Here is a 24163-nt window from a genome sequence, read left to right as displayed (position 1 = left end):
AAAGACAGGATTTAATGCACAGACCATAGGGGTGTGGTTAGCCTGGCATTTTATAGGGTTTTACCTGAGGGCAGGTGCCCAAACTTGGTTACAGGGCAGGGGCTTGACCTCATAAGTCCAAGGTCTTGAACCAACGGGGCTTACTCTGTTAGCATCTTCCTACTGCCCCACCTGCCAAGGTCTCAGGTTTATTCCCTCCGTGTAGTGAACCCGGGCTAAGCTTTCATCTGGCTCATCCAGGTAATTCCCAGGCTTCCACACCCAGTCTCTCCCACAGCAGACCTGCCAAAGAGCCCAGGCAGCTCCCTCTCCCTGCCCTGGCAGCTTTCCTTCCGACTGCCTGCCCAGATGGTGCCAGCGCGAATCCTCCTCGCCCTCTGCCCTGTGCCGAGCCGCGCTCTCAGGCGGCGGCGCTACATTCTCTGTGCTCCACAAGCATCCAGCACCTGTCCACCACACTCCCTGCAGCCCTGGGGAACAGCCAGGATGTCTGTGTCGGCAAATGTCCTTGTCGCTAGGCCTGTTGCAGCTGTGGCTGCACAGGCCGAAGGCGCCGGGTGCCCCAGATCAGCGTGGTTTGCATCCCGCTGCTCCGCAGGGTGTGCCGAGCTTCCCTCCGCCGCCTGTTCAAACTCCTCGGTGCATGTCCCTCGGGGGAAGGCTGGCGGCTCATGTCCCGCCTGGGAATGGTGTTGGTTTTCCCTCAGCCCCCGCTATGGTGTTTGCACTCCGCAGCCGCAGGCTCATCGCCGCTCGGGCCTCGGCCACGCTGCACCTCTGCTGGCGGCGGCCTAAAGCCCCCCGTGTGCCAGGCACGGGACAGCGCCCCTGCCCAACCTCGCCAAGACCCCTCCCCTCTGTCTCCAGGGGGATAAACCCGAGCTAAACGCGTTTTAACCCAAACCCAGCTGGAAACATTTTGAAATCCACCCGCAGCGCGGCGGGGGCGGGCCCGGGCCCTGCGCAGCCGCTCTGGGCGGCACCGCTACCGCCGTGTCCGGGTTCCTGTCCCTGTGCGTTTCGCTGCTGGGGCTCCTCTCCCCGCAAACGCCGTGCTCGGGGCTCTCCGGTCACGTCTGCCCCAGCCCTGAGGCTTCTGCCCGCTTCCCCCGGCCCTTGGGCGGCCTCGGGGCGGGCGGGCCCTCGCTGGGCCCGGGGCGGCTGTGCGGGCCCGGGGCAGCCCTGCCGCGCTTTTGCCTTTTCCTGTAATCCTGCTCCCTCCTCCCCCGAGCTCTGGCTGCTCTTGGGTTCCTGCAGCGGTGTTTCCCCTCAGGAGGCGGTGAGGGGTGGGCTCCGGCTTTGGCCCGCACCGCTCTTCGGGCTCGCACCGTGCCCGGTGTCACTCTTATTGCAGTTCAGTGCCAAGGGAGGGGGTTTTGGAATAACGCGTGAATGTTGCCGGCAGGAAAAGGGGAAAGAAACGAGGCCGGGAGGAAGAGAACCCCCCTGAGCTGCTGAGCAGGGCAGTGCCTCACACGCTGCTGTGTCCATCACGTTCTGCCAGCTGGGCAGGCCTGTGCAGGACTGGCCTTTGGAGTGTTGGCGGCTGTGCAGTGCCAAGGGGTGAGGGTGGCCCAAAAAATATCCAGTTTCTGCATGAAAGTATGTCTGTCCTGGTTGCTTAGTAAAAATAATCGAGATAATGGCAAAGGAAATAGTATTTGGGTTTTGTGGCTCTCTTAAAACATGTTTCCTGGCTGAGGTTTGACAGAACAGGCTGTTGACGTCAAGACACCTCTAGATAAGCCTGGTGGGGAAATACCTGCTCTCCACAGGATGGAGGGAAGGCTGCCAGCTATTACTTGCTTCTCTGCTTAATGGGTTTTGAATAAACAGCCCATCTGGCAGCTTCTTGTAAAGAAAATCTTGCTTTTACTTCTAGGATGTACCAGCCCCTTTCCAGGAGGTGTCCACTGCTGTCAGGAGGTTCAAAGGCATAACTAGATGTGCTCTGCTTCCTAGAAAAAAATGTTCCTCTGTACCTGACCCAGCAAACAGTGGAATACGTGATGACTGGCTGTTGACACTGGCTAGCATATGCACTTTGAAAGGTCACCCTGTCCATCTGCCACATCAGCTGGTGCAAAGCATCTAACTGACCTGTTTGTTTCGTTCCAGCAGTCTGGGCTTGGCAAACCATGAAGAAAGATTAAGGGAATCCTGAAGCAGCACCAGACTGTTTGCTCCTGGACTTTGTCCAAAGGGACTGTTTGCACATCAGGTATGGCACAGAGGAATTAGTGAATCTCTTTCATTTGTCTGAAGGCCCGGGGCTGAGCCTTTTCTCACAAACACCATCAGTTGTGATCTCATCATAAGTTTTGGGGATAGGACTAGAGGGAGCTAATCCAGAGGAAAACTGTATGTTTTTTTTAAACTGCTTTGTTTTAATCTCAGCCTGATCAAAACACGGTTGCACATGTTGTTAATCTTGTTGTGGCAAGAGAAGGAACGGGAGCAGCACAGGCAGCTGGTAGAGACATCCAGGGCTACTGCAGCTCCCATCAGTGGTATCACACCAGCAACTCCTATTGCTGTGATTTGGCCCTGGAGGGATAGAATTCATTGGGCTTGTGGTCTGTGTTTATGGGGTTTTTCCAGACCAATGAAGGGAATAGGTAGTTTAGTTCTCTAAAATACTATTCTGCTTAAAAGTAGCACACATCATAAACACAATATTTGAGGAAAGTTTTCCTTCTCTGTGTTCCTTATGCATGGATCATGTATGTTTTGGTGCATAAAGAGCAACAGAGGAGAAGTTTCCTTCTGTTGGGGGAAGATGGTTGTGTACTTTTTGTTTTTAACCTTCCACTTCTTTTTGTCTGGAAACTTTCTATGAGTGAGACCTTTTCCTTCCAAGGTAAGGCAGCTGTTCTTCTCTGGTATCCCAGCCATCATCTCCCCTCCCTTCATTAGTGAGTTGGCCAGTTGCAAAAGTCAGAGGTGTATCTCAGCTAAAAGTTTACTCTGCACAAAAGCACCTAAGGAATTGTGTTATTTTTTAAAAAAATCTGCCTGGGGGTATTTATTTTTCACTCCTAATGTATTCTGGAGGTTTCCTTGCCCACTGTGGCCATCACATTCCTTAAGGGTAATACCCTCCAGACAAGCATTTATTATCTTAATTTTATAGAAAAGAAGATAAATGTGAGCCTGTAGGGTCACAGGCCATTGCCTGACCACCAGATCTGTAGCCTGAGGCTGTACTTCTGGAAATTCAGATTTATTGTGGTCTCCTAGTTATCCTACTTAAGGCTGAGGGCTGTTATGTATGGGGCTTGCTGTTGTTCCTTCTTTATACCTTAAATTTGTTTTTATTTTCTTAATTAAAGTATGATTATACTGGAACCCCTCCTGTGAGCTCATAAAAGCCAGATCATTTGTGTTGAACTTCTGCTTAGATTTTCGTGCTCTAGAAACCCATCTGAGTCTCATTTCTGTCTGCAGTGTGGGACCATGGAAGGAAAGGAGACATCACCATGTCACACTTCAGGAAGCAGCACATTGGACCTCCCCTCTGGCTGTGACCTAGCAGAGCACTTTCTGCCTCCACACAGCTCTGAAAACAGCCAGGAGCTTTATCCTTCTGAGGATATTTTTCCCTCTCCACCCACAGGTAACAGCTTCTCCCTCTCCACATGCTTTTTCTTTAGCCAGTGCTTCATCTGTGTGGGCAGAGTGTTGTTTGACTGAGTCACTGCAGGCTGGCCCTGGTGCACCTGCCTGTCATAAAACACAATTTTACCAGAGCTGCAGTCTGGTAAATCCAGATTTAGCTGGGCAGGTCCTGTGGGGCCTGTGGATTGATGGGACACAGGAAAGCAGCTCACAGGATGCTGTCAGCTGCTCATGTTCTGCAATACTCTTCATGTTTAGTGTGTTCTCAGGACAACTAATAGAGTAGTCATTCAGACACCAGGAGTAAACGCTGTCTCAAATTTCCATAGTCAGTAGGAAGAGTTTTTAAACTTTTCTTTATGTTTTTCATGTGCTCCTCACGAGCTCAGGATGTGGCCTCATTACCCCATTATTTTAATAATAATAATAACTGAGTCTTTGCTTGTGTTAATGACAGTAGTGTGAAGACTGCTTCAGTTCAACTCTAGTGAGACAGCAGTTTCCTGACTTGAAAGAAGACTGGCTTCTACAGAAGTGGCATTTTAGGTCAGCCACTACTCCAGATTCTTAGAAGTAATGGTATAAATCATATATTTGGGAAGATAAGGCACAGCTGGCAAGGAATGTGAAATCAAAATGTGCTGGTGCAGTGGTACTTGTTGCCACATATTCATGCTGGCTGGAATTAAGGTTCTAGTAATTATCTTTAATATTGTGAGGGGGAAGTAAGTTCTGGTCAACAAATAATTTGTGGAGAGGATTTGTCAAGACACCTGAGCATGTGAAAGGTCACTGACAACATTTCTGGAGTAATGTCAAAGTACTCGTCTTTATCTAAAGTGGTTTTCTGTGGCCTGCTTCCAAGAAATTAGCTTGAAATTCAACAGATGAGTTACTTTCAGTGGGAATTCCATTATTTTTGTGCTAAACAGGTAAGCAATGGGATCTGCCAACTGATGTTGACTGATTGCCTGTGCAGTTGCCTTCAGCTCTAAGTGTGGGACATTCAGAACTGTAATGGGATCTGCCAGCAGTAAAAACCAAGTCCTGCTTTGGTTTTCCACACAGACCAGGAAATCACATGTCTTATGTTAATGATGGGAACCTTCTGCCGTTAACCTCTGCTTTAAACCACAACATGTCTCACATTCCATGGTCCACATTGCACTGGAGCAATAACATGTTTGGTTTGAGGTTCTGCTTTATTTTTGTGTGTAAGAGAAGTGACCAGCACTGCAAGGAATGTCCTGAGCCGACCTTTCGCACTGTCATGGGAGAGGAGGATGGAGAAGCTCCTCTGGCAGTGAGACAGGCTGGGAGGCATTTGCCTGCTCAGGTTTCACAAGCTCTGTGCCACAGGTATGAAGCAATCCTGGGAGCTGTGGGGCAGTTCCTGGGATGTGTTGCTCAAACACCATTTAGTGTGGCTCAGGGCAGCTGACTTTGATTGCTGTGTTGGATGGGACACATGGAATAACTGCATGAACACTTGGCAGTCCCAGGAATGTCTGAGGCTTGGTGGGAGCAAAGCAGGAGGAAATGACAGCACTGGGGAAGGGTTTGTGGTGTCTGTGTGGAGCAGGCAGCTGGAGCTCAGCACCAAGGTATGCTGAGAGGTCACATCCTGCCTCCTGGCTGTCCCCAACACCTCCTGGTGCCAGTGGGGATTCCAGGTGTGCTGAGGAGGGCAGTGAGACCCATGAACCTCCCCTTCATTGCTTATTGTGGGGACTGCTCACAACTGAAACCACTTAGCAATAATTGTGGGATGCTCCTGGAGTGAAATAATCCAAGTGTCACAGGATAACTAACTCATGCTCTGAACATCTTGGTTCTTTTCTGCTCATAACAGTACCAAACCAATATACATACCCACTTAAACTCTCTCTTTTGATGCAACTTCAACATCCCAACCCATTGAGTTTGGTCACTGTGGCAGAAGAGACAGGAAGATGGTTTCAGAAGCAGTCTGCCCACATCAGATATTCTTGGAAAAGCAGCTTCTGACAAATGTATCCTGGGAAAGGCGCTCCTTTGCTTGTTTGTTTTGTCAGGAGACATTGAGAGCTGCTGTGGCACCCTGTGAGTGAGAGAGGAGTGGCTCTGGGTTTCACCCCACAGTATGACCACCAGATTGGATCCTGGGGCTTGGGTAGGATGGATGAGGATCTTCCTCCTCAGTGATTCAAAAGCATTTCCAAGAGGCCCACAGGTCTCTGGGGATGTGGCAGTTTCCTTAGGAATGCAACTCACTGGCAGGATGGGCTGTGTTTTCTGCCATCTGCAGCATGAACTGGCCTGAGACTGACTGAATTCCCACACCATCCATGCCTCAGGAGGTGGAAATGGTTATGGGCTATTCCTGCTGCCTGAGGCACCAGTGACAGGTTTGATTAGTCTGGAGAGGCTCCATCACTTTTAATAGCAGAGTAGTCATTAGCCATGAGTATAGGGCCTCCTGAAATCAGGCATCCCCAGGCAAGAAAACAGTAGTGCTGTTGGAATATTACTAAATATTTGTGTGGAAATGAGGGTTCTGCTCTTGCAACAGCCATTCATACCTTTAGCTTATTGTCATAGTGAGTTCCAGGGTCTAAGTGGTGGTAGGCTGAGAAAATTAAATGGGATCAGTAAACACTTCAGTATGCTTCATCTTTTTTTGCCTCATACTGGAAGATAATGTTTTAAAAAATCTAATTGTTTATCATTTTTAATCTGCATTACTCAGTTTGCTTAATACACCAGGAAGACCTTACCACTTCCTCTGGATTAAGAAAAGTTGCCAGCAAAAGTTCCTACTTGGCAGGCAGCACTCAAATGTATGTGTGGGAAAGCCTTCAGTTGTTTAGATTAATATTTCATAGGAAGCTAATAAAGGTTGTTTCCAAAGAAATAAATCACTGGCAATGTGACTTTTCATGTAGGGCACTGAACCAGAGAGTACCAGGGACAGTGGAAAACTACTATTTTACCTGGAAAAACTGCAACCTAAGAAAGCATTAGAGAATAAAAAACTGACGTGGTCTACAAATTGGTAGAGCACAGGGCTCTGTGTTCAGGCAGGACTGGATTTGCTAGTGCAGCCCTGGAGGAATTCTACTGAATTTGAAAGCTGTCAGTTTTACAGGCAATTTAGATTTCTCTGGAAAAAAAGAATGTTACCTATTCCCAGTGAATTTAGGTGCCCAGTTTTGTTGTGTCTTCTCTTAGCAGCTGAGGAGTGGTGCTAGTGTTGGTACACGTGTTCTGACTTGTCCTTAAATGCTCTCTCCTCTCTTCCACGTCCTCTGGCCTGTCAAGTGTTACTTAATCTGTTTTGCAATAGTGGGTTTATGTTTCCTGAAGAGATCTAGCATGGCTTGTGCTTTTCCTGTCCAGGAGTTGTTCCCAAGTGTTGATGTAGAGGCTGAAAATGAAAGGAGTGCGTTTTGTCACACCAGCAGCAACCTTTCAGGGCTGGCTCTTGGGAGGTTCAGTTCATCCCAGAACTCAGTGCTCATTACTTGGTGTAGAAATTACAGCTTGGCTCTCTGAGCTGCCACTGCTGCCAAGAGTTGCCAAACTTCCAAAATGTTTTTTTTGTCTGGCTAAAAACTTTTATATGTAGTCTCTTCAAGAGGTCTGTGTAACTTTGTAAATCCAAAATGTGTATGATATTTTAAATCACTTTCAGACTGAGCTGAAGCTGAGCTAGAAAGGACTTCTAACTGCACTCCAGGTTAGATACAGAAACTCCTGATAGTCCCCTTTGCCTAAGAGATACACATCGCACAGAGAATATTTAACTTTTTGGTTTGCTCTGATGGTGAAGGGAAGGCTGCTGTTCAAAGGTGCTTTGTGATGTGAAGAGTCTTCTTTGACTGTGGGAAGTTAACATGCAAACCCACGTCAGTTTGAACAGTGGTCCCAAACAACAGAACTAATCATTATTAACCATAGAACAACAGAATTGTTTTTGTTTTTAAACCAGTTTGTTGGCTTGAAATTGGTTAAGCACAGTGGCCTTGTTGAAGAACATAGTCCCTGTTTTGGGAATTGGTGGATTTTTACCGGTTTTGGTTTGTTTCCTGCTGCCCTCTAGTGCTCAATGTTTCCTATTTCTGATTCCACCAGCCTGTCAGGCTTAAAACCTCAGAGGGCTGGTGGGTTTTTTAAATGATTGTTTTTAATCAAGTGTGACCAAAATGCTAGATTTTTCTTAGACTCGAGTCTTATCAAGAGGAAAAAGAAAGGCAAAATGTTTCAACGCTGTTAATTTTCTATAGTTGATGTGGGACAGTGGGCTTGAAGTTGTGCAGCTCCACTGAGGGTCTGGGCACGCCCTTCAGTGGGTGACTCCATGGCTCTGGTGAATTTGGCATCACGAACCTTCCAGGAATCTCTTTGTGCTCCAGTTGTGTTGAGTACTGGGTGAAAAGGCAAGGTGGAATTTATGCCCACTGACATAAAAGGAATACAGGGAAACTGCACAGCACACAAAAGGAAGCCCTGGACTCTACTGGGTCACTGTATGTCTTAACTCTGGTGTAATTTAATTTTTCAGGGATGTGCTATATAAAGCATCCAGCCAAAAATAAATCCTAGAACTGAAAAAGGCAATGCTTTATTCTTCACAGTCTGAGGAAGAAAACTGGTCCTTTTTGGGGAGAATTAGAGCACTGTACATACATCAGTAAGGGAAAAAATTACTTTAATGCTTCAGAGTACCTCTGTGTTCTAGGGAAGTGAACAGTTTGTATTGAACCATCATAATTAGAAATCAGCTACTGAGGAAATGCCTCAGTGACAGAGACAAGGAGTTGTACTGCTGCACTGATGTTGTCAGATGGGATTCTGTGTTTCTGTGCACGAAGAGGAGCTTGGGAGTTTGTCCCTTGGGAAGGAGAATTTGTTTTGCGTCTTATTACCTGCTCTGATTTTGATTGGTAATAAATTAATTGAATTTCCCCAAGCTGAATCTACCATGATTGTATTTGGTGAGTGCTCTCTCCCTGTCCTTATTTCAACTCATGAACCTTTTGCTGTATTTCTTTGCCCCTGTCCAGTTGTGGAGGGGAGTGTGGCTTTGGGGACACCTGTGGTCACCCCATCAGTGCCAGACAGTGGGGTCCTGTCAGGTGTGTAGAGCTTTGTCTGCCCTCTGGTGGGGCTGGGAGCTTTTAATATCACCCTGTTCTGCCCCATTTCTTCCTTACCTTTATCTAAAGTGTCATTCCAGCCTGGACTTTTCAGTTCTATCATCACAATTATCAGTGTTTGTCTATTGCTGTGACCTAATCCAATCCAGACTGCAGTCATGTCATCATGGCAATTGTTCCTAAGGTAGCTGTGAGGCAGCTTTGTACATCATTGTGCAAATGTTGTTTTATCTTACCAGGCCATGAGCTTTAATCATTTACATGAGAAGGAACTAAATCCTGTAAATAAATATCAAGAATTTGATCAATGGGCAAGAGTGGATGAGAGTTTGTTAAATTCTTTATGAATCATTTTTCATCCTCTGAAATATAGATGGGGAGTCCTTTGAGATGGAAAATTATAATTGGGAACAGAAGCTGTTCAAATATGGTGTTTAAAGGGGAATAATAAGCAAATTGAGACATCATTTGCAACCCCTACAATGCCATTAAATATTATGGGAGCAAAGAACAATTTCTAAGCTACTAAAGGAAGACCTCAGGAGTTCTTTCTGACCAAGGATGCTGCAAAATCAGAGTCTCTGTGAAGCTGCAAAATACATTACAGATGTGGCTGAAAAGCTGCTCCTTGCTTGGGTTTCTCCTTAATGAGTGCTTCCCCATTCCTCAAGTTCCATTCTTTTCTGAAACAGATAAATGCCTTGTTTAGACTCATCTGTGCCATCTTGCCCAGGGACTGCTTTTACCACCTCCTTTTTGCTCAGGTGCTGGCCTTGAGCCATTTCCTTCTCACAATCAGATTTGGAAGCACATCTGATCTTGCAGAGATCCTCATCTGCTTCACTGCCCAGCTCAGCTGCCTTGAGCATTGTTGTGGCTCTGTGCAAAGCTGCTGAAGTGCCAATAGAAAGGATATGGGTTGAATGAAAGTGCAGGATTCAGCAAAGGGAGAGATGAAATTAAGCTGTCAGGTCAAGGGGGAGATCAGAAATCCTGTGCAGAAGGGGTTATATTGTCTAATCACTAAGTTTTCATGAAGTCTGTTGTTATGTTGAAGCTCAGGAGCCATGGGAACAATCCCTGATGTAACTGTGGGGCTGGAAGGGTATGGGAAGATGGGTAGCAATGACATCTCCATTGATGCAGAGAATATTCTGCATGTGGATGTGAGCTCTTTACCCACCCACCACCTTGGGTTACCATGTTAACTTCAATACATTTCCTCTTTTTTGGGCAAGGGATGCTTTTATATGCTGAATTCCAAGATAACCTGCCATAGATGCTTCTTACCCTTGAGAAGTGACTATTGATAAGTGTAGTTGTGTTGTGTTGGGTCCAGGTGTCCATAAAGTATTTCAGCAAGCAGTGCCCCCTGCTTTCCTGTTGTAGTGGTGAATTTGTGTGCACTTGTGTCTAAACAAGGGTAATATGAACCAGATTTCAATGTATCTGAGCAATCAGTGCTCAGTGTTTGGAACCTTGAGAGCCAAAGAAGTTCACTTTACTACTGTGGAGAAAAAGGTTTGGTTTCCTTAAAAAAACCCCAAAACAAACCCAAAGCTTTAGGATGTATTTTTAGCTTTAAAACCATGCAAGAAGTTTGCATTACAAGATTGACAGACATGAAAGTTACACAGGGGACAAAGACCACAGAGGAGAATGGGAACATCAAGGGGTTGGACTGTGGCTCCTGCAGAGCCTCCTGTAGTGTCCAGGTTAGACTTGTCCCATTTTTCTTTCTGTTTTTAGAAAGAAAAGCATCTTTTGTAGGAAACAATTTCAGTGAAATTCCCAATTTTCCTGAACAGCTGGAGAAGAGAAGCTACAAAGCAAATCTTGAGGCCTGTGAGCCCAGGGTAGTAATTTTTCTAACAAAGTGCTTCAATAATGTAGTAATGGCAGTTGTGAAACATCCTCATGTGTGCATGAATTGTTCTGTTTACTTTGGAGGGTAAGAACTGCTGTAGAGCTGAAACACCTCCACAAAATGCTTTATTTTTTTGTTGGAAGAAAATGCTATGAATCTTTAGTAATTGAAATAATAATGGAAAGCTGCAAAAGGCTGTGGCTGTTCCCGTTCCCTGGACGTGTGTTCATGGCATCTTTCTGTCAATTTTAAATTTTGTTTGGGGCTCCCAAGATGTTGGCTCCTTTCTTGTATAACAGAGTTGCTCTTTGAAGCTTGGTGTTCTGGTTTTGTTGTAGTGTAGATGATGCAAGAATGACCCAGGATGATCCTTGGGTGTCTGTGCTGAGCAGCCAGCAAGTGGCAAAACATGGAATGCCTGTGACAACATCGTTATGTAAAAGCAGCACTGCCCTTCCCTGCAGTCTGCAGAACCTGCCTGGGTGTCTCAGCTCTCTCACTTTGGTGTGGGTGGTAAAGATCTGTGAAAGTCCCTTAAAAATGGCGATTTAAATGACGGGGGATGTCGAGCTAGGGCAGAAGAAAAGGGCAGATTGCCTTGGAATGCCGTGTAGAGGCCAGTCTGTGCCAGCTCTCAGGGATATTTCTTTGTGCTGTGGAGTCACCCACATTAGCATCAGTGCTTGGAGGAAAGAAGTACGGTTTGCATTGACCTGAAGTGCAGCTGTGCTCCAGGTAGAGAGCCCAGGTAAATGATGGTACAGAGCTTCCAATAAAATCTGAGGTTCACACATTTGTTCAGATGCTCTGGGACATCTCACCTTCAGTCCAGTTGTGAGTGGTGTTTGTGGTTTAGAGGGCAATTTAATGCTCTGCTTATACACAACACAGAAATAAGAAATATCACTCCTCAAATCTCTTTAAAACCTCTTGTTTTCTTATTAGTAAGATTTCTACTTTTTTTTTTTTTCTCCTGATCTGATTCTAAATGTAAGGGTTTTGTCTTGTAATTTATCAGAATCAGCTGTCCTGATACGCAAAACACTTTGGGGGACCCTAATTTTGGGCGCCAGTGATCAAATATGCACAGCCTGACTTTTATTTTCACTGGGAAGCTTTCCTTACGTTTAGCCCTCAGTCATTCAAATGTTTTTTCAGCCTGTGACTGTGTGGTAGGACAATCATCTGGAGTTTATTGGACCCATGAGGCCCTGCACTGGCAGTTGTTGAAATTTAGCAACAGAAAACAAGATACATCTGCCCTGATTGCTGTGGTCCCTTATTGCCTCTGAATTTATTCCCTGAATTTGAAGCTTCTTTAGGAGCTGCTGTGAATTGGCAACAGAAGAACACATTTCAGGGAATCCCCTGTGCCTAGTGGCAGGGAGGAGGACAAGAAAGTTATACTGGTGCTGTTTAAATGAGAAGCTGTGCTCCCAGGAGGCTGCTTAGTGTAGAGGCCAGACCTGCTGCTGTGAAAGGATGCAGATTTTTCCTATCCAGTTTTGCCATGGAAAATTTGGAGTGAGCTGAGCAGGAGCTGTGGGCAGGGTGCCTTTGTTCCATGTACCTGAGCGGAGCTCAGGATGGATGGAGGGTTTGGAGTGCTCCAGGGGCTGCTCCAGAGATGAGTTGAGGATGAGGATGAGCACTAAGCAGCGCTGCCTGCCAGTACCCTCCTCTGACTGCAGGGCCTTGCATGGCTTGGATTAATGCCAGGGTTGTGGAGGTCTTTGTGGAGTTTTCCCTGGATTTGTGTGCAGTTATTGGGTCCCTTTGCATTCACGTGCTGCTCTCAATGTTTGCTGGTTTCCCCTCTGTAACATCTGGCTTGGATCGAGCCCAGTGAAGTGCTCCTGAAGCCTCACAGCTCAGACTCCTATCACCACTTACCTGTGGGGCATCTGGCACTGAATTTAAATTACATCTTTGTCTTCATTCAGGTCTCATTTTTCTTCTCTCTTCCTCTGGTTTACTTCACTGAGCTCACTGGTGTGCAACTGATGAGGCTGCAGCATAAAAAATAGTGAGTCATAGCCCCTTAGTAGCAGTCTGCAAGTATAAAATACAGCACAGCATCATCATCCACAAGAGTTTTTGAAACAAAACAACACAGGCCAGTGATTCAGCATCAGTGTGGGTTGCAGTACATGAAGTTTGTCCTGGAGCCTTCCTGCATCTGGTTTCTTCCTTCATTTCATGAAGTTTAACAACTCCCCCAGCCCACTGCCCTCCCTTCTTTCTGTTGTGTAGATTCCATAGAAACTGGGCCTCATGTGCATGCACATCTCTGTGCCTGTGGACAGACAGATGGAATGCTCTCAGGATGAGCAATGCTGCTGCCTTTCCAGCCAGCCTCCATGCTTAGGGCTTCTCTGTGAAGGGTGGTGGCAGGCAGCTGGTTATTTATTGCTGCAATAAGCACTGGCAAGCAAATGACAATATTTTGAGCTGTTTTGCTGTTCTTTTCAGTCTGTTGAGGGATTTCTGGCTCTGCTCTGTTGGTGTTCTCTCTGGGTAGAGGTGGAAGCAGGTGAGGGCTGGAGTTTTTCAAGTTCACTGTGTTCTGTAAATGTAGCAGAGAGGTTATCTTACTCTAAAAGTTATTTGGGTTTGTGAAGAAGGTAAAGCCATGCATTCCTGCCTTCCATAGGTGCCTACAGGCTGTTTTATACAGCTCTAAGTAATACAATGGTGGGTGTTAGTCCTAAAGGAAGGCCCAGCTTTGTACAGGCTGCAGTGCCTGACAGGAAAAATTTTGGGGTTTTCTGTGTGGTTTTTTTGGTGTTGCTGTCGTGCTTTTTAGTTAGTTTGTTTGTTGGGTTTTTTGGGGGATTTTTTTTGGTTTCTTAATCTGTAAAAAGGAGACAAAAAGAACCTGAAAGAATAAACATGGGAAAACAGAAAATTATACTATAATGTCTTCTAGATGAATGGAGGCTTTGGTACTCTCACAGTAGTTTGTTTTTATACGTGTATTTCTGTCCTGGATTTGTGAGATAAGAATGTATTCTATTTGCCATCTGTTGGAGGTGGGGGGCAGTTATCTTATCTCTTCCAAGAACAATGTCTCCCTCCGGGGAGATGTCTCCTGCTAATGGGCCATTAAGTGACTCACTGCATGACTGATAAGGTACATCATCCCATTGTGAGATGCTCCACCCAGAAGGAGGAACCAAGTATTCCTACCTGCATAAAATAAGCTTGGTCTAAGCCATCGGCCCAGTTTTTTCACTGGATTCCCAGAGGAGCAGCCATCTTCGCTGGATTCCCAGAGAAGCAGCTTCTTCCCTGCTGGATTCCCAGAGGAGGACCAGGCCCATCTACTCTATCACCAGACCCTCACAGAGAACTATACCCTTCTACAGGATCTCTGCTTCAGCAGCATTTCATCTGCCACTGCAGGAGGCACAGCCACCATCCAACTGGACTTTTACCAACACCCTGACTCCTCAGGGTGTCAGGTTTTCTGACTGTATCAGTAGTTTTGTTTGTACTAATTACATTTGTTGTTCTTTTTTTTCTATTTTAGTTTTTTCTAGTAAATAACTATTATTCCCATTCCCATACCTTTGCCTGAGAGCTGTTTTTTTTTATTTTGAAATTGTGGTAATTCGGAGGGAGGGAGGGGGTTTACCTTTCCCACTTCACAGGAGGCTTTTGCCTTCCTTTACAGACTCCTGTCTTTTCAAACTAAGACAGATCTTGGCGCCCAACGTGGGGCTCGAGGGCATTGAAAGGAAAAAGGGAATAATAGTTCTTAAGTAATCTAATTGTGTGTACTGATATAGAAACATCTTTGAGTGTCACCATGTGGTCTAGCTTACCTTGGTTTGGGTGGCACGTGATCGTGGCTGTATTTCTCCCATTTGCAGGCCCTTATCTAGATATGGGTCCTATAACTAAGGCTACTGTGGCTGTTATCCAGTTTGGCTTATGGGTTAATAAGGTGAGGAATTCATGGATCTTTAACTTCCTCTGGAAGGCAGGTACATGGATTCAGAGCTATCATACACTAACTGTGTGTTCTTGGGGTTACCTTAATAATGGTACCTATTGTGAAGAAATGACACCAGGGGAGATTTTCTCCCAACCTTTTAACCATCTTTTTGGGTCTGCTCCACCAGTTTTTGAAAGGTTAAGATCCACTCTGAATGCTAATGATGTCATACAATGGGTGGTGTTGTTGATATGCCTGTTATATTTAGCACTCAGAGATAAGGGAAGATTAACATGGAGAACTACCCTGACACCTGCCCCAGAGACTAGAGATGCTGCTGTTCCAGAGCCTGACCCTGCCCCACAGTCTGTCTCAGAAATGAACCACCCAGATTGGGTGGGGGTTCTAGTTAAGGAGATGAGTCAAATGCTGAAGGAGTGCATTTCCCCAGCTATTGAGAAACCCTCACTTTGCCTTCAAGAGGGACAGCCAAATAGTACAGCAGTGGAACCCACAGGTGTTACAACTGTCCAGGGTCCAGCCGAACCACAAAGGCAGTCACAGCCAGCAGCAGTTGCCCCGGTAGAAACAAGGAGGTCTAAGATGAAAGCTGAGCACCCAGATAAGGATAGGAATGGAGGAACCTCACAACCCACAGGGGAGCCAGAGGTTGCAATCATCACCGAGTCCCTGAGGTACGAAAGTCTCCGTAACCTGCACAAAGACATTGTGCGACGGGGACGTGAGGCTTATACTACCTGGTTACTCCGGGTCTGGGATCTTATGGGTACAGGCGTGCAGCTGGATGGTGGTGAGGCAAGGAACTTGGGACCCTTGACCCAGGACTCAGGTATGAATCAGATTTTTGTAAGGGAGCCAGGGTCTCTTTCTCTCTGGGAGCGGCTTTTAATGAGTGTCAGAGAGAGGTTTGTCCACAGGGAAAGAATGCAGGAGCACCACCATAGGATGCGCTGGAAGACCCTTGAGGAAGGGATCCAACAGCTGAGGGAAGTAGCAATATTGGAGGTACTCTTCGGGAGGGATGGACAGCATGACAATGACCCCGACAAAGTCAGGTGCACAGGGCAAATGCTGTGGAGCCTAGCAAACCTTGGGCCATCTCAATACACCACTTTTATTGCAACAATTGATGCAGATACTAACCGAGAGACCGTGGGTTCTGTTGCCAACAAGCTGAGGAATTATGAGAGCATGATCAATGGCCCAATGCAGGCTCATATCTCAGCTGTGATTAAGGAGTTCAAAGAGGAGATGAGGGAGATAAGGGAGGAGATGAAGAAAGTTAATGCAGCCCCTGTGCGAGTTACAGGCCCCAAATTCAGTGCCCAACATTCCCCAGCTAGAGACAGAGGGTACACCCCAAGGGCCAATTTGTGGTTCTTCCTGCGTGACCATGGGGAAGACATGGGTAGGTGGGATGGGAAACCCACTTCTGTCCTGGCAGCACGGGTGCGTCAGCTCAAAGAGGGAAACTCTAACCGAGGAACTTCCACCAAGGTGAAGGTAGCCTCGACCTCCCATGACCGAGCTGCCGGGTATGATGTGTCAGATCCCCTTGAAGGAACCTCTAGTATGTATGCCCAGGAAGGGAATAATAACCAGTGTTAGAGGTGCCCTGTCTCTAGCCAGGGAGAGGCACGGGAAAACCGGATCTTCTGGACAGTGTGGATCCGATGGCCTGGCACATCAGAGCCACAAAAATATGATGCTTTAGTTGATACTGGTGCGCAGTGTACTTTAATACCATCGGGACAGGTGGGGGCAGAGGCTGTTTCCATTGCTGGTGTGACAGGGGGATCTCAGCAACTGACCCTGGTGGAGGCCGAGGTGAGCCTGACCGGGAAGGAGTGGAAGAAACATTCTATTGTGACCGGCCCAGACGCTCCATGTATTCTAGGCATAGACTTTCTCCGGAACGGCTATTACAAAGACCCAAAGGGACTCAGGTGGGCTTTTGGAATAGCTGCTGTAGAGGCAGAGAACATTAAGCAGTTGAACACCTTGCCTGGATTATCAGAGAACCCGTCTGCAGTAGGACTCCTGAGGGTGGAAGAGCAACGTGTGCCAATTGCGACCTCGACAGTGCACCGCCGGCAATATCGGACAGATCGAGATGCTGTGATCCCCATCCACCGGATGATTCGTGAGCTGGAGAGCCAAGGGGTGGTCAGCAAAACTCACTCACCCTTCAACAGCCCCATCTGGCCTGTGCGCAAATCCGACAGAGAATGGAGATTGACTGTGGACTACCGTGGCTTGAATGAAGTGACTCCACCGCTGAGCGCTGCCGTGCCGGACATGCTGGAACTCCAGTACGAGCTGGAGTCCAAAGCAGCAAAGTGGTATGCCACTATTGACATTGCTAACGCGTTTTTCTCCATTCCTCTGGCAGCAGAATGCAGGCCTCAGTTTGCTTTCACGTGGAGAGGTGTGCAGTACACCTGGAACCGACTGCCCCAGGGGTGGAAACACAGCCCCACCATCTGCCATGGACTGATCCAGACTGCACTGGAAAAGGGTGAGGCTCCAGAACACCTGCAATACATCGATGACATCATTGTGTGGGGGAGCACAGTGGCAGAGGTGTTTGAGAAAGGAGAAAAAATCATCCAGATTCTCCTGAAAGCCGGTTTCGCCATTAAGAAGAGCAAAGTCAAAGGACCTGCCCGAGAGATCCAGTTCCTTGGAGTGAAATGGCAAGATGGACGCCGCCAGATTCCCACTGAGGTCATCAACAAGATCACAGCGATGTCTCCACCGACCAGCAAAAAGGAAACACAAGCTTTCCTGGGTGCCATAGGATTTTGGAGAATGCACATTCCCGAGTATAGCCAGATTGTGAGCCCTCTCTACCTGGTTACCCGCAAGAAGAACGACTTCCACTGGGGCCCTGAACAGCAGCAAGCCTTCACCCAGATCAAGCAGGAGATTGCTCATGCGGTAGCCCTTGGCCCAGTCAGGACGGGACCAGAGGTGAAGAACGTGCTCTACTCTGCAGCCGGGAACAATGGCTTGTCCTGGAGCCTTTGGCAGAAGGTGCCTGGTGAGACTCGAGGCCGACCCTTGGGATTCTGGAGCCGAGGTTACAGAGGGTCCGAAGCCAACTACACCCCAACAGAGAAAGAAATCTTGGCTGCCTATGAAGGAGTTCAAGCCGCCTCGGAGGTGATTGGCACGGAAGCACAACTCCTCCTGGCACCCCGACTCCCGGTGCTGGGCTGGATGTTCAAAGGAAAGGTTCCCACTACCCACCATGCCACTGATGCTACATGGAGCAAATGGATTGCCCTTATCACCCAGCGTGCCCGTATTGGAAATCCGAATCGCCCTGGGATTTTGGAGATAATTACGAACTGGCCGGAAGGTGAAAACTTCGGTCTCACTGATGATGAGGAACAGGAACAAGTGACAAGGGCTGAAGAAGCGCCACCATATAACCAACTACCAGCAGAGGAAACATGCTACGCTCTTTTCACTGACGGTTCTTGTCGCATCGTAGGGATAAACCGAAAGTGGAAAGCAGCCGTATGGAGCCCCACACGACAGGTTGCACAGGCTACCGAAGGAGAAGGTGGATCGAGCCAACTTGCTGAGCTCAAGGCTGTTCAGCTGGCCCTGGACATTGCTGAAAGGGAGAAGTGGCCAAGGCTCTACCTTTACACCGATTCGTGGATGGTAGCCAATGCTCTGTGGGGGTGGCTGGGAAGGTGGAGAAAGGCCAACTGGCAGCGCAGAGGAAAACCCATCTGGGCTGCTGATATATGGAAAGACATTGCCTCTCGAGTGGAGAAACTAACAGTGAAAGTCCGTCATGTAGATGCCCATGTCCCCAAAAGTCGGGCTGATGAGGAGCACCGAAACAACGAGCAAGTAGATCAGGCAGCAAGAATAGAGGTGTCAAAGATAGACCTAGATTGGCACCATAAGGGGGAGTTGTTCCTGGCTCGATGGGCCCATGATGCGTCAGGTCATCAGGGCAGAGATGCCACCTACAAGTGGGCACGAGACCGAGGGGTGGACCTAACCATGGACAGCATTTCTCAGGTTATCCATGACTGTGAGACGTGTGCTGCCATCAAACAGGCCAAGCGGGTGAAGCCCCTATGGTATGGTGGACGGTGGTCCAAGTACAAATATGGGGAGGCCTGGCAGATAGACTACATCACACTGCCCCAGACACGCCAAGGCAAGCGCTACGTGCTGACCATGGTGGAAGCCACCACTGGATGGCTGGAGACCTACCCTGTGCCTCATGCCACCGCCCGGAACACCATCTTAGGCCTGGAAAAGCAAGTCCTGTGGAGACATGGCACCCCTGAGAGAATAGAGTCGGACAACGGAACCCATTTCAAGAACGGCCTTATCAACACCTGGGCCAGAGAACATGGTATCGAATGGATATATCATATTCCCTATCATGCTCCAGCTGCCGGCAAAGTTGAACGGTGCAACGGACTCCTTAAGACCACCCTGAAGGCACTTGGTGGTGGAACTTTTAGAAACTGGGAAATGAACCTGGCAAAAGCAACCTGGATGGTCAACACCCGAGGGTCCATCAATCGAGCTGGTCCTGCCCAGTCTGAACCCGTGCACACAGTAGATGGAGATAAAGTCCCTGTGGTACATATGAAAGGTATTTTAGGAAAAACTGTTTGGATTAATCCCACCTCAGGCAAAGACAAACCCATCCGTGGGATTGTTTTTGCTCAAGGACCTGGTTATACTTGGTGGGTAATGCAGAAAGATGGAGAAACCCGTTGTGTACCACAAGGAAACCTAGTCTTAAGTGAGAAATGGGTGTAAGATTTCATTGTGATGCAGATGGAAATAGAATAAGGGGTGGATAATGTCCTGGATTTGTGAGATAAGAATGTATTCTATTTGCCATCTGTTGGAGGTGGGGGGCAGTTATCTTATCTCTTCCAAGAACAATGTCTCCCTCCGGGGAGATGTCTCCTGCTAATGGGCCATTAAGTGACTCACTGCATGACTGATAAGGTACATCATCCCATTGTGAGATGCTCCACCCAGAAGGAGGAACCAAGTATTCCTACCTGCATAAAATAAGCTTGGTCTAAGCCATCGGCCCAGTTTTTTCACTGGATTCCCAGAGGAGCAGCCATCTTCGCTGGATTCCCAGAGAAGCAGCTTCTTCCCTGCTGGATTCCCAGAGGAGGACCAGGCCCATCTACTCTATCACCAGACCCTCACAGAGAACTATACCCTTCTACAGGATCTCTGCTTCAGCAGCATTTCATCTGCCACTGCAGGAGGCACAGCCACCATCCAACTGGACTTTTACCAACACCCTGACTCCTCAGGGTGTCAGGTTTTCTGACTGTATCAGTAGTTTTGTTTGTACTAATTACATTTGTTGTTCTTTTTTTTCTATTTTAGTTTTTTCTAGTAAATAACTATTATTCCCATTCCCATACCTTTGCCTGAGAGCTGTTTTTTTTTATTTTGAAATTGTGGTAATTCGGAGGGAGGGAGGGGGTTTACCTTTCCCACTTCACAGGAGGCTTTTGCCTTCCTTTACAGACTCCTGTCTTTTCAAACTAAGACAATTTCTATCTCAAAGAATGATGCAAACCTTTTCTTTCTTCTATTTTTAAAATTAAATTTAAGCCAGTAACGATCTCGAGAGGAATCTGAATGTTGGTTCTGCGTCTGTTAGATGAAAAGGAAAGGCAGCAGAATCAAAATCAGTCACTTCTTACACAGCAGGTAATTAGATTATAAAACTCAGTGCAACAGGAAATCATTGAGGCAAAGAGCTTGGCAGTGAAATAAAGGGAACTATGCACTGATTTGGGTAATAAGAGCAAGCTCAGTCAGTAGTTCTGGCTGATACAAATGCTGCTGAGATATTGAATACATCTGATGGTGTTTCAAGGCTGTGAGGGAGCAGCTGGGCAGTGGAACAGGGAGTACTGTGGAGATGATGGATGTGGAACATCCTGGCCCTGGTAGGCCAGAAACCATGGGAACATAAAGTAGGAATGTAAGGGAGGAAGTGAAAAGGAATGTGGTATTTTATTTTAGCAAAATCATATATGACTGCAGCTGTAAGATTGTGGTTAAGCAATATTGCTGAGAAACATTATAATGTGATTATTGCTTGGCAGTGGAAAATTGTACCTAAAGCTGTGAGAGTATATAAAGTGAGCTCTGGAATCATTAAAGTGGCTTCTCACATGCAAGCAATGGAGTCTCATCTCTACCAATCACCAACAAGGCTTTTATTAATTAATTGCTGGCTAATTCCCAGTGTCAGCTCACATCCACATATCCCCACCACGACATTGCCACCTAAAACAGAGCACAAGTGGAGGTGATATACCAGGCTAGAAACTGATCTAATCCTGCCTGGCCCCTCCTTCCTTTCCCCTTTAGAAAAGAGTTTTCCTGTTCGGCAGGTGGCAAAGCTGGTGCCAATACTTCACTAGGTACAACTCTTGCCTTCATTAGACTGTACCTCTGAAAATAAATCCTTGGATATGATGCCCTGAATCAGGAGCAGGAGGGGATCGTTGGACTAGAAAAGCAGCCAAGGCAGAGTTGAAGGAGGGAACAAACTTTTTTGGGGTCCAGAGCGTGGATTGTATTTGTGTATGTGTAAATTTTGCAGTGGTATTTTACTTTATTAATAAATAACCAATAGATAAACCAAAAGTACAGTAACTGGTACAGACCTAAGGAAGACTCATCCTTAATATGCTGACCCAATGCCTAGCCCAACTCTTTCTGTACTATTGATAATACAAATTTATTCTGAATTCAATTATTTAAGCAGTTATTGTCTGTGAAGATTGCAAAGAAATGTATCATCTCTACTTCTGGTCATGATAGCACAAGTGGGATCTGTTTCATGATATCTTACCATTCAATTGCAATTTCTTGGAAGGATGAGCATTCTGCTGAAGTGCTGAATTGAAGCAGAACCTGATTTACAGAGCTGCCATCTGCAATCTCAGCTGAATTTAACATTGCTCTACATTGCTGCTTCTCTGGATGTCTGATGAGGTTATTACTAGGTTAATTTTTCTCCTGGTGCAGCCTTCATTAAAATGTAATGAAGGCAGCAGAAGTTGCAAAATAAAATAACTTAAGAAGATCCATTTCGTGCTACACCAGTGCTTTGTGGTAGGAGGTTTGTTACAGCTGCTAATTATTATTTTGTGTGAAGCACTTGGCCAGTAGCATTTGTGTGTGTGTGTGTGTGTGTGTGTGTGTGTGTGTGTGAATCATGTGCAGAGCCTGTGACAGAATTCCAGAAGTGAAGTTAACTCCAGTGCCTGAGACACTGAGTTTGTGCCAGTGGCTTTCATGCCTAGGTTGGATTGAATGGAAGGAAATACTAGGATTCTTAAGCCCAGCAATCTTGGAATATAAAGGGAAATATATTGTTAAGAAATCACCTATTGCTATTAGCTTTCAACAACCTGTTAATGGAGACAGTGATTTATTTCTGATGTAACTCTAGCTGGGATTTTTTTTTGATTTTGAAGAATCATTCTTTTGCAGAAGATTAAAGCAAAAATGAGGCTGATAGCGATGTGATACTCAGAATGAAGGCTTCTTGCTGCACAATTAACAACTGTGAGCTGCAAACCCACCAGGGTGAGTTAGACCCTGTGATGAAAGAGGGTTGGTTGTGTGTTGTTGGCAAATTAGATTCTTCATGCAGAAAACAAAATGCTGGCTTTGCCTGTGCTGTTCCCACACACTGCACAAAATAGTCACTCACCTAAATTCTCCAGGACTTCTGTTTTATTGACAACACCTGGCAATGAAATATTTGTAGATGAACATTTGGTTATGGATTAATTAACTGCTATTTCTGCAGCTGCTTAAGAGATAAGATGAAGGGATATAAAACCTAATGGTGTCTTTCAGGCAATAATCCCTCTTTAAAAAGTGCACGTGGCTAGTTTAAATACTTCAGTCTAATAAGCTGCTTTGTTACATCTTTTGTTTTCCAAAATGTTTCTTCCCCTTCACAGAACAAAGGCACTGTGCTGTTTGTAGATGCCAGTGCCCAGCTGTGTGTTGAAGTGTAGAAGCCTGTGCTTGCTGGGATTATACTGATGGTTTCCCCCCTCTCTTGATCCTCCTGTCAAGTAAACAAACCAACAAACCACTTTAACCACTTCTTAATATGATTTCAGAAGGGAATCCTTCAGAGAGGATCTGGTAGGAGTCTCTCACCTGGTGACTACAACCAGGATTTGCCTTTCCATAGCAGTACTAAATGAATGTGTGGGGATCAAACTGAGCTGAATGCTCTTGCAGCAAAGCCATGGAACAAAACACATTATTTCAGGTGTTTTGAAGTGGCACAATTCTATGTACCACAAGATCCTGCTCATCTCAGTTCCTGTGGGGTTTCGGGGCAGGTATTAAGGCAAGAGTGATCCCAAAAACAGTGTGGTGGCCAAATTTGAGGGAAGACAGGAGACTTTCTTTGCTTTAGCAGCCTCAGTGAAGGTTTTTACTTGAGCCTTCCAAGCTTCCTGCAGCCCTGCCAGGCAATAGCTGGGCCCTCCCTTTCTCCTCACCTCTCAAACAGAGCTCAGGAGCTTTTCTCAGCCAGTAAGTCATTATCCTGCTGCAGCAATCTGCTTCCCTCACTTGATTATTGCATGAGAAAACAATCAGGCTTGGCTGCTGCTTTGGAAGCTATTACATCTGGTAATGTGTCTGGGGTTTCCGTTTTGCAAAACACTGCTGATTGCCAATTTGAAAACAGTTATTTCTGGGACCAGTGGGTTCCTGTGGATTTTACTTTTCATCAAGATACCATAGCATCCCTGATGGCTCTTGCTGTAGTGACAAATGAAGTGACAGAAGTGACTATCCTGATTTGACTCTTGGCTTGTCTTCTTATAAAGCACTTTGCCCAAACCCATCCTTGTTCTCCCTCTGTGAGTGTTTGTGGGAACGTCTCTGGTCTCATTAACATTCATGTGACTATTCCTTAAAGCTCAGTGCAGTCTTTAGAGCATGTCCCTGTCCAAAATGTGCTTTGGTGCACGTTAAGTCCTGCTTAAAGGCAAAAAAACTAAGACAAAGGCAGTGCACTAAAGCTTGGTCTAAAGAGCTCTCTTGGGGAGAGCAGGTGCATCCAAAGGAGCTACAGTTTGTGTGGCTTCTTACTCTCTGGACAGCTCCTGAAATCTACTGCTCATGGCCCTTGATGTGGAGGATATAGTTCATTCAGAGGATTAATTGGAATAAATAAATAAAACCTGAGGCACTTTTTCTATCTCTCCGGAGCTCCAGACACTAAAAGCACTGCAGGTGAGGGGTGTGATGCTGGGACAAGAGTTGAAGCCTTGTTCTAGTCAGGAGTAACCTGGGAAATGGCATTGGGAAAGTTAGCATGGAGGTGTTGGCATCTCTTGGTAAACACTTTTTCAAGTCTGTGGATTTAGAGTATTTCAGAATATTGTTACCTAAGTGTTCTGCTCTTGGGGTGATATTGCACAATAAAACAGCGCATTAGCTGTAAGGGAGTGTTTTATTAAAATACTTCTTAGCTTCTTTCCTGGCAAGAAACTTTTCAGATATTCTCCC

The 24163-nt window shown here is 46.4% G+C and overlaps 1 protein-coding gene across 3 annotated transcripts in view; it reads left to right on the top strand.

Annotated features, from left to right (window-relative positions):
• Nucleotides 1-970: 970 nt before the first annotated feature.
• The window catches only part of SHLD1 (shieldin complex subunit 1), a 45315-nt gene continuing 22122 nt past the window's right edge, over nt 971-24163 (top strand). The window contains exons 1-3 of one of the 3 annotated variants that reach the window (XM_083856689.1): nt 971-1013; nt 2122-2221; nt 3448-3616. In XM_083856689.1, the coding sequence (XP_083712815.1) occupies nt 3457-3616 (160 nt within the window). In that variant the 5' untranslated portion in view covers nt 971-1013; nt 2122-2221; nt 3448-3456. Of the gene's footprint in view, nt 1014-2017; nt 2222-3447; nt 3617-24163 lie in introns of those variants that run through there. The other 2 variants (XM_083856688.1, XM_083856687.1) reach the window with 2 other exon arrangements.

Source organism: Zosterops lateralis (assembly GCF_965231275.1).
Source record: "Zosterops lateralis genome assembly, chromosome: 3".
NCBI classification, from domain to species: Eukaryota; Metazoa; Chordata; class Aves; order Passeriformes; family Zosteropidae; genus Zosterops; species Zosterops lateralis.
The sequence above is the reverse complement of the archived record's forward strand: the minus strand, read 5'-3'. Positions and strand labels throughout refer to the sequence as shown.